This window comes from Pelophylax lessonae (assembly GCF_965119305.1).
Source record: "Pelophylax lessonae genome assembly, contig: HAP1_SCAFFOLD_551, whole genome shotgun sequence".
NCBI classification, from domain to species: Eukaryota; Metazoa; Chordata; class Amphibia; order Anura; family Ranidae; genus Pelophylax; species Pelophylax lessonae.
In genome coordinates, this window is record NW_028119794.1 from 8,372 (window position 1) to 22,298 (window position 13,927).

Sequence of the window (13,927 nt, forward strand, 5' to 3'; positions counted from 1 at the left end):
TGATGAAGATCAGCCATGGAGTATATCTGAGGTGTATATCAGGGTGTGCTTCTTCCCCACATGTCCACCAACATTCATATAGAAGATATTTCCCGCACTCAAGACACTAATACACCTCCAGGGTTGTGTGGGACCCCTGATGTACAGGAAGACAGGACTTCAGTGAGGAACAATTTCCTCACTCAGACCAGCAAAGTTCATTCTCCTCCGTGTCCAATCTCAGATGACTGTAAACAGAGGACTTCTGTGACTGACAATTCCCGTACTTCTCACCCGTGTGCAATCTCTGATGCGCGGAAAGAGTGGACTTCAGTGTAAAACATTTCCCGCACTCAGGACAGGAATACGGCTTCTCACCTGTGTGAAATTTCTGATGTGTGGAAAGAGTGGACTTGAATGAAAACCATTTCTCACACTCAGGACAGGGATATGGCTTCTCACCCGTGTGCAATCTCTGATGCGCAGAAAGAGTGGACTTCAGTGTAAAACATTTCCCGCACTCAGGACAGGAATACGGCTTCTCACCTGTGTGAAATTTCTGATGTGTGGAAAGAGCGGACTTGCATGAAAACCATTTCCCGCACTCAGGACAGGAATACGGCTTCTCCCCTGTGTGCAATCTCTGATGTGTGGAAAGATAGGACTTCTTTGAAAAAGATTTCCCGCACTCAGAACAGGAATGCAACTTCTCACCAGTGTGCGTTCTTTTATGCACATTAAGATTGCCTTTCAAACTGAAACTCTTCCCGCACTCAGAACAGGAGAACCTCTTATCTGTTGTAAGGACGGCACTGTCCCTCACAGTCTGAGGTTCCTCAGGATAAGAGGAATACGATGGTCCGGCACTGTCCCTCACAGTCTGAGGTTCCTCAGGATAAGAGGAATACGATGGTCCATCTATACTGTGTGGTGCCGGATGGACATTTGAGGTAGCCGGGTTTTCTCCTGGACTATTCTGTGTGATGTCCTCATCTTCTACTTTACAGTCTGGAGACAAAGTGAGACAATGCTCTGAGGTTTTCCTCATCTCCCGTCCATCTACTAAAATAGAAATACAAAGATTATTACTAGACATCAGCAGATTGGTTCCCCTAAACCAGGACCCACCCACATCAGGCAGCTTTGTCTCTGAGGATCTTACAATTCCCCCCTCAAGGTAACTAGTAAATGGGTCCTCTGATCTCCTACCAGTTCATTTCTTTATTCATGGACCTTAGTCAGAGAGTGAGGAAACAACGAGAACTGTCTTTTATAGGAGTGACAGTGATGAGGGGATTATAGGACGAGCGTCCCCTCCCCCTCCCCCTCTATCACTCATTGCCATCTTCCCAACACAAAAAGTACCGCACTTCCTTATTTAGTCCATGATTTAGTCATGAATAACAGTGGGGCTGAGCTCCACCAGAGGTCAGAGAGTGAGGATGGGGGGAGAACAACCAAGATGAAGACTGGACTGATCCTGAAGACAATATATATATATCTCTGGGGAAGTCCAATCAGGATGCAACGCATCAGATGGGAGTGGCTTGAGGACATCATCACGTTGGGCGGAGTCCCCTCATGTTACACTGAGACTGATGCTTGGGGAATCTGCAGTGATTGTGTGTATTCAATGCTGGATTGCTTTTTTAACCTTGTGAGTGCTTTTCTTATCCATGTAATAAATATAACAGTGAGCACTATGGAGTCTCTTTATCTCTAGTAGCAGGAGCTGGCTACCTAAAGAGGAGGCTCCGCCTACATGTACCTGAAGGTGTGTGATTTCATGCTGGGTGTGTCCTCTTGGTATGGAGCAATGGGGTCCATCTGAAGAGGTGAGAGTACACCTGGAATTGCAGAGTGGCGCACTGTCAGCTTATTCTCCGTGACACCAGAAGGGTGGATTTGTGGCTCATTCATGTTTACTGTGGATTGTAAAACTGTTTGCGACTGTTCACCAGTGTACGTGTCTTTTCATGTCTTTTCTTCAAGTTTTTGTGTGTTTGTGTGTAACAGTGTGTGCATTGTATAGATAGAATATACACGGCTCAATAAAATGAAAGGAACTCAGTGACTTGGGTGTGAGACTATACTGACATATCCCTCCACCCGGCACAGCCAGCAAATAACAGAGCAAGTAACCCCGGGAGAATTGTTCTGTCAGAGATCTTGCTAGACCCGGGCATGGGGCAGAAGACCCAAGGTACATACCCCAGGGGTCTAGGCTGAGCAATGTCTATGGTGAACATCAAAATTTTACTGCCAGCTGAACCCCAGAATCTCCATAAACCCAGTCTAGAGACATAAATTGTGTCTGCAGCACAGAGAAGGAAGATTATCCGAGAGAAATACAGGACGGGGACACAGCTCAGGAAAGTAACCAGGGGATTACAGGCTGATATCACCCAGTCCCCGCCCTACTCTGGGCCAATCAGTGAGCAGTATGGGTGCAGGAATGGATTTAGTGTTAAAAGGCCGACCTGTGCTGATCTCTGTAGGAGTGTCCTCCTCTATAAATGTCCCCGTTATTCCATCCTCCTCCATAGACTGCTGATCATCCCTCACAAACGTCTCTTCTTCTGCTTTAACCTCAAATTCTATATCGATTGGATCTCCACTCTAAACCAAGAAAATAAGAGAGAATATCATCTGGAAGATATAAGCTTACATAAAAAACACACACATCCCCTCCACAAGTCCATGTTCTAGATACTCCATCCCACCAACCTTGTAACAGTGAGGGATGGTGTGACCTTCCTGTGTGGAATCCCGGGAATACAGAGGACGGGGACATCTCTCTGGTGGGTTCCTGGTATTAGGTGTCTCCATCATATCCTTGTGTCCTTCTGAAACCTCCTCCATCACTCCATACTCCTCATCCTCCTTTTTATACTCTTCTTTTACGACAATATTATCCTTGGGGTTTTCATTCTGAAAAATATAATAAAATATTAATTGTAAAAAAACACGATTGCTTATAAATCATAACTACCAATAATTATCAGACATCTACCTGATGATGGTGAGGGATGGTGTGACCTTCCTGTGTGGAATCCCGGGAATACAGAGGACGGGGACATCTCTCTGGTGGGTTTCTGTAGCTGGATGACTCCACCATGGTGTCCTGGTACAGATCTTTGTGTGCTTCCTCTATGACCCCATCCTCATCATCCTCCTCTTTTATCTCTTCTTTAACCTCAACTTTAGAATTTCTCAGGTTTCCACTCTGAATATATAATAAAAATGACATCAATGGTAACAATGCAGATAATGTACAGATCCTAATGATACTATCAGTGATTGTTGCTGTTGTGGAATTTTTCCTCAGGTACAAAATACCTGTTACCTGTTAGTCAGTGATACCAAATCAGACAATATATAGCTATATATATAATGAGATCAGACAAGACTCAAGATGGCTGAATCATAGTGACCTGATTTATTACAACATTGCTGGAGTTTAAATATACTCAAATATGGGTTTGTCATTACAATCTGACGTACAAGAAATGGGTTGTTATTAACATCTTTTATCCAATCAAAGTTAACAACTAATTATAGTAAGCATTATGTCAATCTAGATCGTGATTCTCTGTCATAAAGGGAAATTTCTTGGTGACACACAATAAAAGTTCCAAAGGGGCTTTTTAGAAGATATTATTGGCTTTGTGGTCAGCTGTCCAGACAGAGTTGATATTCTGAGAGATAAGGAATTTCCACTGTTTTGGTCATCTGATATATTCTTAGCCTTTGCAAGCTCAGTGACACATGTAAAGAAATCAAAGTAAAATGAGATTAACTCAAAAGACATTTTGTTTAAGATAACCATTCCAGATGCCAGTCAATGCATCCTGTAAAGGCCAATAAGGTATCCAGAAAATGCGAGATAGGTATGCCACGACATTCCTCATCTACCTGATGATGGTGAGGGATGGTGTGACCTTCCTGTGTGGAATCCCGGGAATACAGAGGACGGGGACATCTCTCTGGTGGGTTCCCATTACTGGAACCATCTGTAGGAAACACACACACACTGTCGGGGACCATAAACCAGGTGAAGACAGAAAATACAGTTAAAAAAAAAATCACACCTTTAATGAAATAGAAAAAAATAACAGTTCAGGAATGTAGTCAAAAACAGAAGCCGGGATTTGGATTCCAGAGCAGGTAATCAGAGGAGCCGGGGTCAAGAAACCAGAAGTCTGCATAGTCTGAAGCAAAAATCAGGAACAGGAATAGGAAGAGAAGTCAGCCAGGGCAAGTAATACACAGGAACACACTGGAGATCATAGACCAAGCAAGGGCAAGGAGGAAATTAGCTCAGCTGCTTCAAAAGCAAAAAAGGGGCTGGCTGTAGGCTGGACTAATGGGGCAGGAAATGGTAAACAGGTGAGTCATTGTGGTAACAAGTGGCTGGTAGTTACCCGACAGCTAAGCAGCTTCTGAACACTGAAAGAATAGAGCAGCTCGCTAACTATCAGGAGCCAAGCCCTGACAGTACCCTCTTCCCCAACAATCCCTCCCCCTTGGGGGAGCACCAGACTTGAAGGAAAAACGTATATGGAAAGCCTGGAGCAGGGCAGGAGCATTTACGTCCGAGGATGAAACCCAAGAGCGTTCCCCTGGACCGTAACCCCTCTGTGAACTGGATATCCTATGTGTCCACTAAACCTGCGGGAGTCAATGATACATTGTATCTCATCACGTAGTTGGCAACCTTAATCAGGCGAAGGCGTGGTACTGAGGTGGTATAGCAATAACACGTAAGGAAACATGGAATACGTTGTAAATACGAACGTTGGAAGGAAGATCTAATGCGTAGGCCACCATGTTAACCTTATAGAGTATGCGGAAAAGCCCAATATACAGAGGTGCCAGTTTTAGTGAGGGAACACAGAATCAGAGGTAATGGGAAGACAGCCAGACCCTCTCCCCCACTTGGTAGGAGGGTGAAAGTAGGCATAGGCGGTCAGCATGGTTTGTACCTCTCTCTGGAGTGTTGCAAGGATTCTTGGACCTGCACCCAAGTGGAACAGAGTTCCTGAAGATGTTGCTCTAACGCAGAAATGCCTTGGGGAACAGATGTATCAGGCAACATGGATGGCTGGAACTCATAGTTCACCATAAACTGAGATAATCAGGAGGCGGCATTGATTGTGCTATTGTGAGCAAACTCCACCCAAGGTAATAGGTCCCACCAGATGTTATGGTGTTCAGAAATATAGCAACGTAAGAATTGCTCCCAGGCTTGGTCGGCCCATTCTGCGACCCCATTGGACTGTGGGTGATATGCAGAGGAGAAGGAAAGCGGAACTCCCAACTGTGTACAAAAGGCTCACCAAAACTTGCATGACACCATCTGGCTACCCCTGTCCGAGATGATAACTTTAGGTAACCCATGTAACTGAAAGAACTCTCCAGTGAAAATGGATGCCAGTTCCTTGGACACAGGCAACTTCTTTAGCGGAATGCAATGTGACATTTTGAAAAACGGTCAACTGCCATAAGAATAACTGTGTTGCTATGCGAGTTGCGTAAATCCATAATAAAATCAATAGACAAGTGGATCCAAGGCCTCTCTGCACTGCGTATGGGTTGAAGGAGGCCCACTGGAAGGTGTCGTGGTGTTTTATTCTGAGCACACACAGGACAAGCGGCTACAAAGCTGATTTCATGAGCACGGAGACTAGGCCACCAGCATTGTTGAGACATAGGCCTTAGGTCTCAACAATATGTCCATACGCCATTGATTTTTTCCTGGGTGCCCAGCTGTCTTAGGTGAATGGTAGGTCTGGAGGAAAATCGTGCGGAGATTCTCGGGGACAAAGCAGCAGTCATGAGGTTTTCCAGGAGGAAAATGGATCTGAGAGGGCATCATTCTCTCACCCAAAGGTGAAGTGAGACTAGAAAAAAAAAGACAAAATGCAGTCCGAAGGTATCACAGGAGTGGGAACAGACTCCATTTTGGAAGAGGAGGAAAACTGTGGCAATAAGGCATCTGCTCTTATATTCTTTGTATCAGGTAAGAATGAGACTATGTAATTGAAGCTTCACATAAAAAGGTCCCACTGAGCCCTTCCAGGAGATAAACGTCTAGCCTCAGACAAGAATGAAAGATTCTTATGGTCAGTCAAAACTGGGATCAGTCATCATATTGGGGGATTTCAATTATCCCGACATTGACTGGGAAGAGGGGACTACACACTCACAGAAGGCCCGTCTATTCATGGAAACCTTACAGGACAACTACATGTCACAGTTGGTGGATTCTCCGACTAGGGAAAACGCAGTCCTGGATCAATTGATTACTAATGATCCAGATCTAATCTCGGAGGTAGGAGTCCAGGACAACCTGGGCTCTAGCGATCACAGGATGATCACATTTAGTATAAATAACAATATAACAAGACAAGTGGGGAACATAAGAACCCTAAACTTCAGAAGGGCAGACTTTCCAAAATTGTACTCATTGATGGAAAGGGTAAACTGGGACCAAACCCTGGGATCCCTGACCACAGAGGAAAAATGGGAATGCTTTAGGAACATATTAAACAAATGCATCCTGCAGTGCATTCCTGTGGGAAATAAATTTAGAAGAGACAAAGCCATACTTGGTTGGCTAAACCGTAGCGTTAAAAAACTTATTAGGGGAAAAAAATGGCCTTCAAGAAATATAAATCAGAGGGCACAGTATCGGATTTCGAGCAATACAAGAGGGCAAATAAGAAAAGTAAATACGAAATCAAAATGGCTAAAATCAACTTTGAGAGACAAATAGCGGAGGATAGTAAAAAGAACCCAAAGAAATTCTTTAAATATATCAACAGCAAAAAAACTAAGGCAGAGCATATTGCACACATAATTAACGAAGATGGGAGGATGGTTACAGAGGACACTGAAAAAGCAACCGTGTTGAATGCTTTTTTCTCATCAGTTTTTACACATAAAAAGGAGGGGTACACTGACCATGACGGTATGGGGTACACTGACCATGACTGTATGGGGTACACTGACCATGACTGTATGGTTAGTAGTAATACACAGGACTTGCCGCTATGGCTAACAGAGGGTGAAATCAGGGAAAGGCTGGATAAACTGAACACAAACAAATCACCAGGCCCGGATGGTGTACATCCGAGAGTACTCAAGGAACTCAGTAAGGTTATATCTAGACCACTGTTCCTGATCTTTGCTGATAGTATTAGGACAGGAGATGTACCAGGGGATTGGAGGAAAGCTAACGTGATACCGATATTCAAAAAGGGCAGAGGCATGTCCCAGGTAATTATAGGCCTGTCAGTCTGACATCGATAGTATGTAAACTTCTGGAGGGGATGATAAGGGACTATATCGTAGAGTTTGCTAAAGACAACAACATCATCAGCAGTAATCAGCACGGGTTTACAAATGGGCGTTCTTGTCAAACCAATCTCTTAACATTCTACGAGGAGGTGAGCTGTGAGCTAGATAGGGGCAGACCAGTGGATGTGGTGTACTTGGATTTTGCTAAGGCGTTTGATACAGTTCCCCACAAGCGCCTAATTTATAAAATAAGGTCTGCAGGTATCGACCGCAGGGTTTGCTCTTGGATACGGAATTGGCTAAAAGGGCGTGTCCAAAGGGTGGTAATAAATAGCGCATCCTCAGACTGTACTTAGACTGGTCTGAGGTGGTAAGTGGGGTCTCCCAAGGCTCAGTCCTGGGACCAACCTTGTTCAATTTATTCATAAACAGCATTGAGGTCGGGATCAGTAGTTCTATATTAGTTTTTCCAGATGACACAAAATTGGGCAGGGCAATAACTGCACAGCATGAAGCAGATATCCTACAAAATGACCTGGACAAAATAACAGAGTGGGCAACGACATGGCAAATGAGGTTTAATGTGGAGAAGTGTAAGGTTTTGCACTTGGGGACTAAAAACATAAAAGCACAATACACGCTAGGGGGGGAACCCTTGGGGGAATCAAAAATGGAGAAAGATCTGGGAGTCTTGGTAGAGGATAGACTAGGCAATAGCATGCAATATCAAGCGGCAGCTGCCAAAGCCAGCAGAATATTAGCATGCATAAAGAAAGGTATGTATTCCAGAGATAAAACTATAATCCTTCCACTTTATAAAACTCTGGTCCGACCTCATCTGGAGTATTCTGTCCAGTTCTGGTCGCCAGTCCTCAGGAGGGATGTGTTGGAGCTGGAGAGGATCCAGAGAAGGGCAACTAAACTGATTAGGGGATTGGAGGACCTTAATTATGAAGAGCGTCTGCAATCGCTTGATTTATTCTCCCTGGAGAAGAGACGCCTGAAAGGGGGCCATGATAGCCATTTATAAATATCTCAATGGTGATCTCAGCATAGAAAAAAAGCTATTCAGTAGTAGAGTGTGCATGAGGACTCGAGGACATACATTGCAATTAGAGGAGAAGCGTTTTAACCTCAGGCAACGAGGGGGGTTCTTTACTGTTAGAGCTACAAGATTGTGGAATTCTCTACCACAAGAGGTGGTTTCTGCGGGAAGTATGGTGGCTTTCAAAAGACTCTTAGACGTACATCTCAAGGATCAGAACATTCAGGGGAATGTGAGATGATTACGGCCACACACACCTACACAGGTTGAACTGGATGGACTATTGTCTTTATTCAACCTCAACTACTATGTAACTATGTAAAATGAGGACCAGCACAGTAGTACCCTTGATGAGATGCCTCCCTTCTTTAAGAGTTAAAATTATGGCTAAGAATTCTCTATCCCCAGTTTCAGAATTTCATTCTGCTAGAGACAATTTTTTAAGAAAAGTAGCCACAAGGATGGATAGAACTCTCAGGGGTAGGAGGTTGAGACAGGAAAGCGCCTACTCCAGTCTCAGATTCATCAAATTCAAGAATGAAGGGTAACATGGGATTGGGATGTTCCAACACTGGAACTGCAGCAAAAGTGGCCTTGAGGGATTCAAAGGTTTTAATGGATTCCGGGGACCAATTCTGTGGGTTTCCCTCTTTTCTGGTCATACAGTATCAGTCTGGGGTTTGACCAGAAAAGAGAAGTTTCTCATAAATTTCTGATAATAATTGGCAAAGCCAAGAAAATGTTGTAGCGCACGTAGACCTATGGGCCGAAGCCACTTTAAGACTGCAGATGGCTTCTCTGGGTCCATCGAAAACCTGGCAGCACAAATGACATAACCCAAAAATTGAACCTGTTCATGGAACTCGCACTTTTCCAACTTACAATAGAGGTTGCTTTCTCTCAACCTCTGTAGCACACGGGAGAGACATCTGTGTGGAGGTTCTCTAGGGATTTAGAATATATGAGAATATCACCCAGGTAAACCACCACACATTATGGCAGCATATCTCAGGGGACATTGTTAATAAAGTCCTGGAAAACTGCAGGAGCGTTGCAGAGACCAAAAAGGCATTACGAGGTATTCGTAGTGTCCGGTCCTAGTATTAAATTTCCATTCGTGGCCCTCATTAATCCTCACAAGATTGTATGCCCCTCGCAAATCAAGCTTAGTGAAGACCATTGTTCCCTTGAGGCAGTCAAATAATTCCGTTATCAATGGGATCGGATAAGTATTTTTAACAGTAATGCGAATGAGACCTCTATAATCGATACAGAGACTCAGTTCACCACTCTTTTTTTTCCCACAAAGAAAAAGTCGGCACTGGAAGGAGAAGAGGATTTGAGGTGAACCCCTGGGATAGTTAAATCGCAGCATACTTCTCCATTGCCTTCTCCTCTGAGACAGACAGCAGGTAAACCCGGCCACGGGGAGGAATGGCACCGGGGTTGAAGGTCAACTGTGCACTCAAAAGGCCGATGTGCCAAAATAGCGGCCTGACCTTTGTCAAAGACATCACAGAATTCATGGTACTCTTCTGGCAATAAAGAGACTGAAGACGTGCACATGATCTTAATCACTTTCTAAAAAGATGTATTAGTGCATTGTGGGGACCATGACAAAACCTCAGCATTACAGCAATTAAAAGAGGGATTGGGCCTCTGTAACCAAGGATAACCAATAACAACTGGGTAATGAGGTAAGGAAATGACTAGGAATTTGAAATATTTCATGGTGAAGAGCCCCTAACAGCCATGGTCAAGGGAGTGGTTTCATGGGTCACATGGGCAGGCTGTAGAGGTCTCCCATCAAAAGCCTCAATGGTAAGTGGGGAGGCACGAGGCTGCAGTGGTATTGAGTGCTTCAACAGAAAGTGCAGTTAAAATCACACCTTTAAGTAAATAGCAAAAATAACAGTTCAGGAACGTAGTAAAAAACAGAAGCTGGGGTTTGAATGCCAGAACAGGTAATCAGAGGAGCAAGGATCAGGAAACCATAAGTCAGCGTAGTCAGGCGAAACAAATCAGGAACAGGTATCGGAAGAGAAGTCAGCCACGGCAAGTCATACACAGGAACACACTGGAGAGCATAGACCACGCAAGGGCAAGGAGGAAATGAGCTAAGCTACTTAAATAGCAAAATGGGGTTGGCTGTTGCCTGGACTAATGAGGCAGATAATGGTAACCAGGTGAGTCACTGTGGTAACGAGCGGCTGGTAATTAAATCGACAGCTAAGCAAGTTCTGAGCTCTGAAAGAAAAGAGCTGCAGGAGCCCAGCCCTGACACACACTGACTGAATACATTGTTTCTATGTGTTTATCAGATGATGGGGGATCTAGGTGGAGCCTCCGTACTGCTCTCTCCTTTACAATAAAGTCTCCTCTTACCCGGTGATGTGAGGGGCGGCTGATTCTCCATCATGACGTCCTTGTAGAGATCCTTGTGTCCTTCTAAATACTCCCACTCCTCCATGGAGAAATAGACAGTGACATCCTGACACCTTATAGGAACCTGACACACACAATGATACAGTCACCATCCAGACACATCCCTTGTCTGTTACTGGATAATGTCCCAGAATTCCCAGCACCGCTCACCTCTCCTGTCAGCAGCTCCATCATCTTCTTGGTGACTTCTAGAATCTTCTCCATGTTGTGTCTCTCAGGTTTTAGGGAGTCACATGGAGGCACTGTGATAGTCATATGATCACCTGACTTCAGAAGAGGAAATCTCTGTATTGGAGAACCAATAGGAATGTGATGTTAGAATCCCAGAATCCTCCTCACCTCTTCGGTCAGGTCTGTGTTTTATCAATAGAGATAAGAGTGATGTCATGTGACCTCCCAGAATCCTCCTCACCTCTCCGGTCAGCAGGTAGATGATCTCCAGGGTGAGGTTTAGTATCTTCTCAGTCATGTGACTCCGGACCTCCTTCATCCTCAATCGTTCTGTCACTCGATCTATACAGGTTTCTGTCTAGACAGGTAAGGATAAAAATATATATGTAAGAGGAGGAATTTTCTGACCCTGAAGGGGTTAATCTAGGTTTCCACACTATATATGTGTGTATCATCATCTGCTGGAGATAAAAGAGGTCACAGTGACTATGGAGGAAGAGGTTGGACATGACGGGGGGGGGGGGGGGTTACTGGATGTAAATAGAGAATAAGATCTTATTACCTCATCTTCTGCCTCTTCCGGCAACGTCTCCTCTCTATTTCCTCCTTACTCATCTTTCACCCGGAACTTCCTATTAATACCTGACATCACTTCCTGTCTGGGTAGAAGTGAGATCACCATCTTGTGGAGCTCAGAGGAACTGCAGTCCCGAGAAACGTCTCATAGTGTGAACACGGCCTTGTGCTGTGTGTGTATGTACTGTATATCTTTATAGATGGGGTCATCTCCACTCCCACCAGGGGGGGGGGGGAAGCGGTGGAGTATATTACTGCCTAATGCCATCACACGCTCATCCCCCCCTCAGATTAACAGTTTGGTTTTTATTTCCCGGTTGACCTCACACATGCTCCAATGACAACTCATATGGCTAAGCTCATGAAGACCACAACAAGCAAATAGGTGGCCCATTATCAGGGCTTGTTTTCTCAGAGAATAGGTACAGAAACTCACCTTTTCTCTCCCTCTACCCACCTCTGAGCACCATTCCTTGGTTCCACCCCCCTACCCACCTCCGAGCACCATTCCTTGGTTCCACCTCCAAGCACCATTCCTTGGTTCCACCCTCTACCCACCTCCGAGCACCATTCCTTGTTTCCACTCTTTACCCACCTCCCACCACCATTCCTTGGTTCCACCCTCTACCCACCTCCGAGAACCATTGCTTGGTTCCACTCTTCACCCACCTCCCAGTACCATTCCTTGGTTCCACCCTCTACTAGGGATGGCCCTGCGGTTCACCCGGCGGTCGGTTTGCGGCTAATTTTTCTTTTTCGCAGTCCGCCAATTTTGTGAACACATGGCGTTGTTCTCAGCGGCCATATTAGTTTACATTGGGGAGAACTTTGACCCATGACACAGCCGTCAGGTGGAATGGGACAGCCAATTGAAACATTTCAGCACATGGACATGCACCCTACTATATAAATAGATCAGAGCTGGTGGCCATTTCACATTCTGCTTTTTGTCAGCGTAGGGAGAGGTTGGCGAGTGCATCAGGGACAGATTGCCAGTGACACAAATAGCTCTGTTAAGATCCACAAAAGTCCTTTTCAGGGCTGGTATTTGGTATAGGTGTACAGTCTTTTTTCAGCGTAGCGAGAGGTTTGCTGTGTGCACCAGGGACAGATCGTCAGTAACACAAATCGCTCTGTTAAGGTCCACAAAAGTCATTTTAAGGGCTGTTATTTGGTATAGGTGTACAGTGCACTATATAGGGGTGTAATCCACGTATAATATACTTTGTAATATAGAAAGCATATTATAGTGGATTTGTATTGTGCACTGTGCAGCATTGTGACTGGTGTGGTGACTGAGCGTTGCTGCAGCAATACTACAAACAGTGACAAAAGCACTTTTAATGTATTATAACTGCTGTGATATTTTTATCATTATTATTTATTATTATTTTTGAGTTTCTTATGTATTTTTACTACAATTTATATGGGTGTGATCTTGTAGTATTTTTATATATGTGTGCTGTTTCTGTATATGTTAGATATGGGCTATTCCATGTATACATATATTGATTTATTTTTTTATATGTTATTCATGATTTCTGATGTCATGTGCTATGTGCTCAATTGCTGATATTGTATTATGTGGTATATGCGGTTGGTAACGCTCTGCAGACCTAATATCGGCATAGGGGAGACCCTTAAAATAATGCTTCAATTATGGTAATTGCTACTATTGAGCTGGATTTTTATATGAGCATCTGTGTGTCCGCTGTATGTCAGGCTGGGCATTTCCGGCGCTGTTCAATTCTTTTACAGTGTCACGGCCTCTGTCCTCATGCAGAGGATATACGTAATCTGGATGTGTTTGTTTACTTCCGCCTTTGGAAGTGTTGGTTGTCTTCCGGCCGGCTTACCGCTATTCCGATTGGTCGCGGTGCGTTCCAGCGGAGGTATTTAGATGGTGGATGGCGACGTCTGGTCGCGCCCCCAGTTGAAGTCGGAAATTACGAAACGTGTTGGGGCGTGACCAGACGACGCATCCGACATCACGTGGTACGGTAGAGGACCCACCCGGAAGTATCGGGGTTGGCGTGGAGTCAACCCAGGAGACTACACGAGTGAGGATCCTTGCCTGGCCGCTTTGTGTTACTACATAGAAGCCTGACTTTTTCCTACCAATGTGAGTGCAATTCTTTTTTAATAAAGCTGAGTTTTATAGTACTTCACTATTGGAGTCATTTTGCCTTACATGTGATCATTATGCTGAGTGGAGTCTGTGGAAAGGAGGTCTGATTTAGTGTGTACAGCGGGGATACATCAAGGTCGTTTGTTTACACCCATCATCAATATCTTTGATACCTGCTCATTGTGCTCTTGTGTGAGAACACCTGAGCCACTCTATCTGGTGAGTTGCCACTTCTACTGACCCCTTGGTGTGACACTTGGTGGTGGTTGAAAAGGTGATCC

General features: G+C 44.6%; 1 protein-coding gene across 1 annotated transcript in view; it reads right to left on the bottom strand.

Annotated features, from left to right (window-relative positions):
- Positions 1–856: 856 nt before the first annotated feature.
- LOC309543962 (uncharacterized protein) overlaps positions 857–13,927 on the bottom strand; it is a gene marked incomplete at its 3' end in the record, with an annotated part of 35,176 nt that continues 22,105 nt past the window's right edge. The window contains exons 7-10 of the mRNA XM_082276368.1: positions 2,993–3,205; positions 2,707–2,910; positions 2,460–2,598; positions 857–1,041 (exon numbers count right to left, since the gene is read on the bottom strand). Of these exons, the coding sequence (XP_082132494.1) occupies positions 857–1,041; positions 2,460–2,598; positions 2,707–2,910; positions 2,993–3,205 (741 nt within the window). The remainder of the gene's footprint in view (positions 1,042–2,459; positions 2,599–2,706; positions 2,911–2,992; positions 3,206–13,927) is intronic.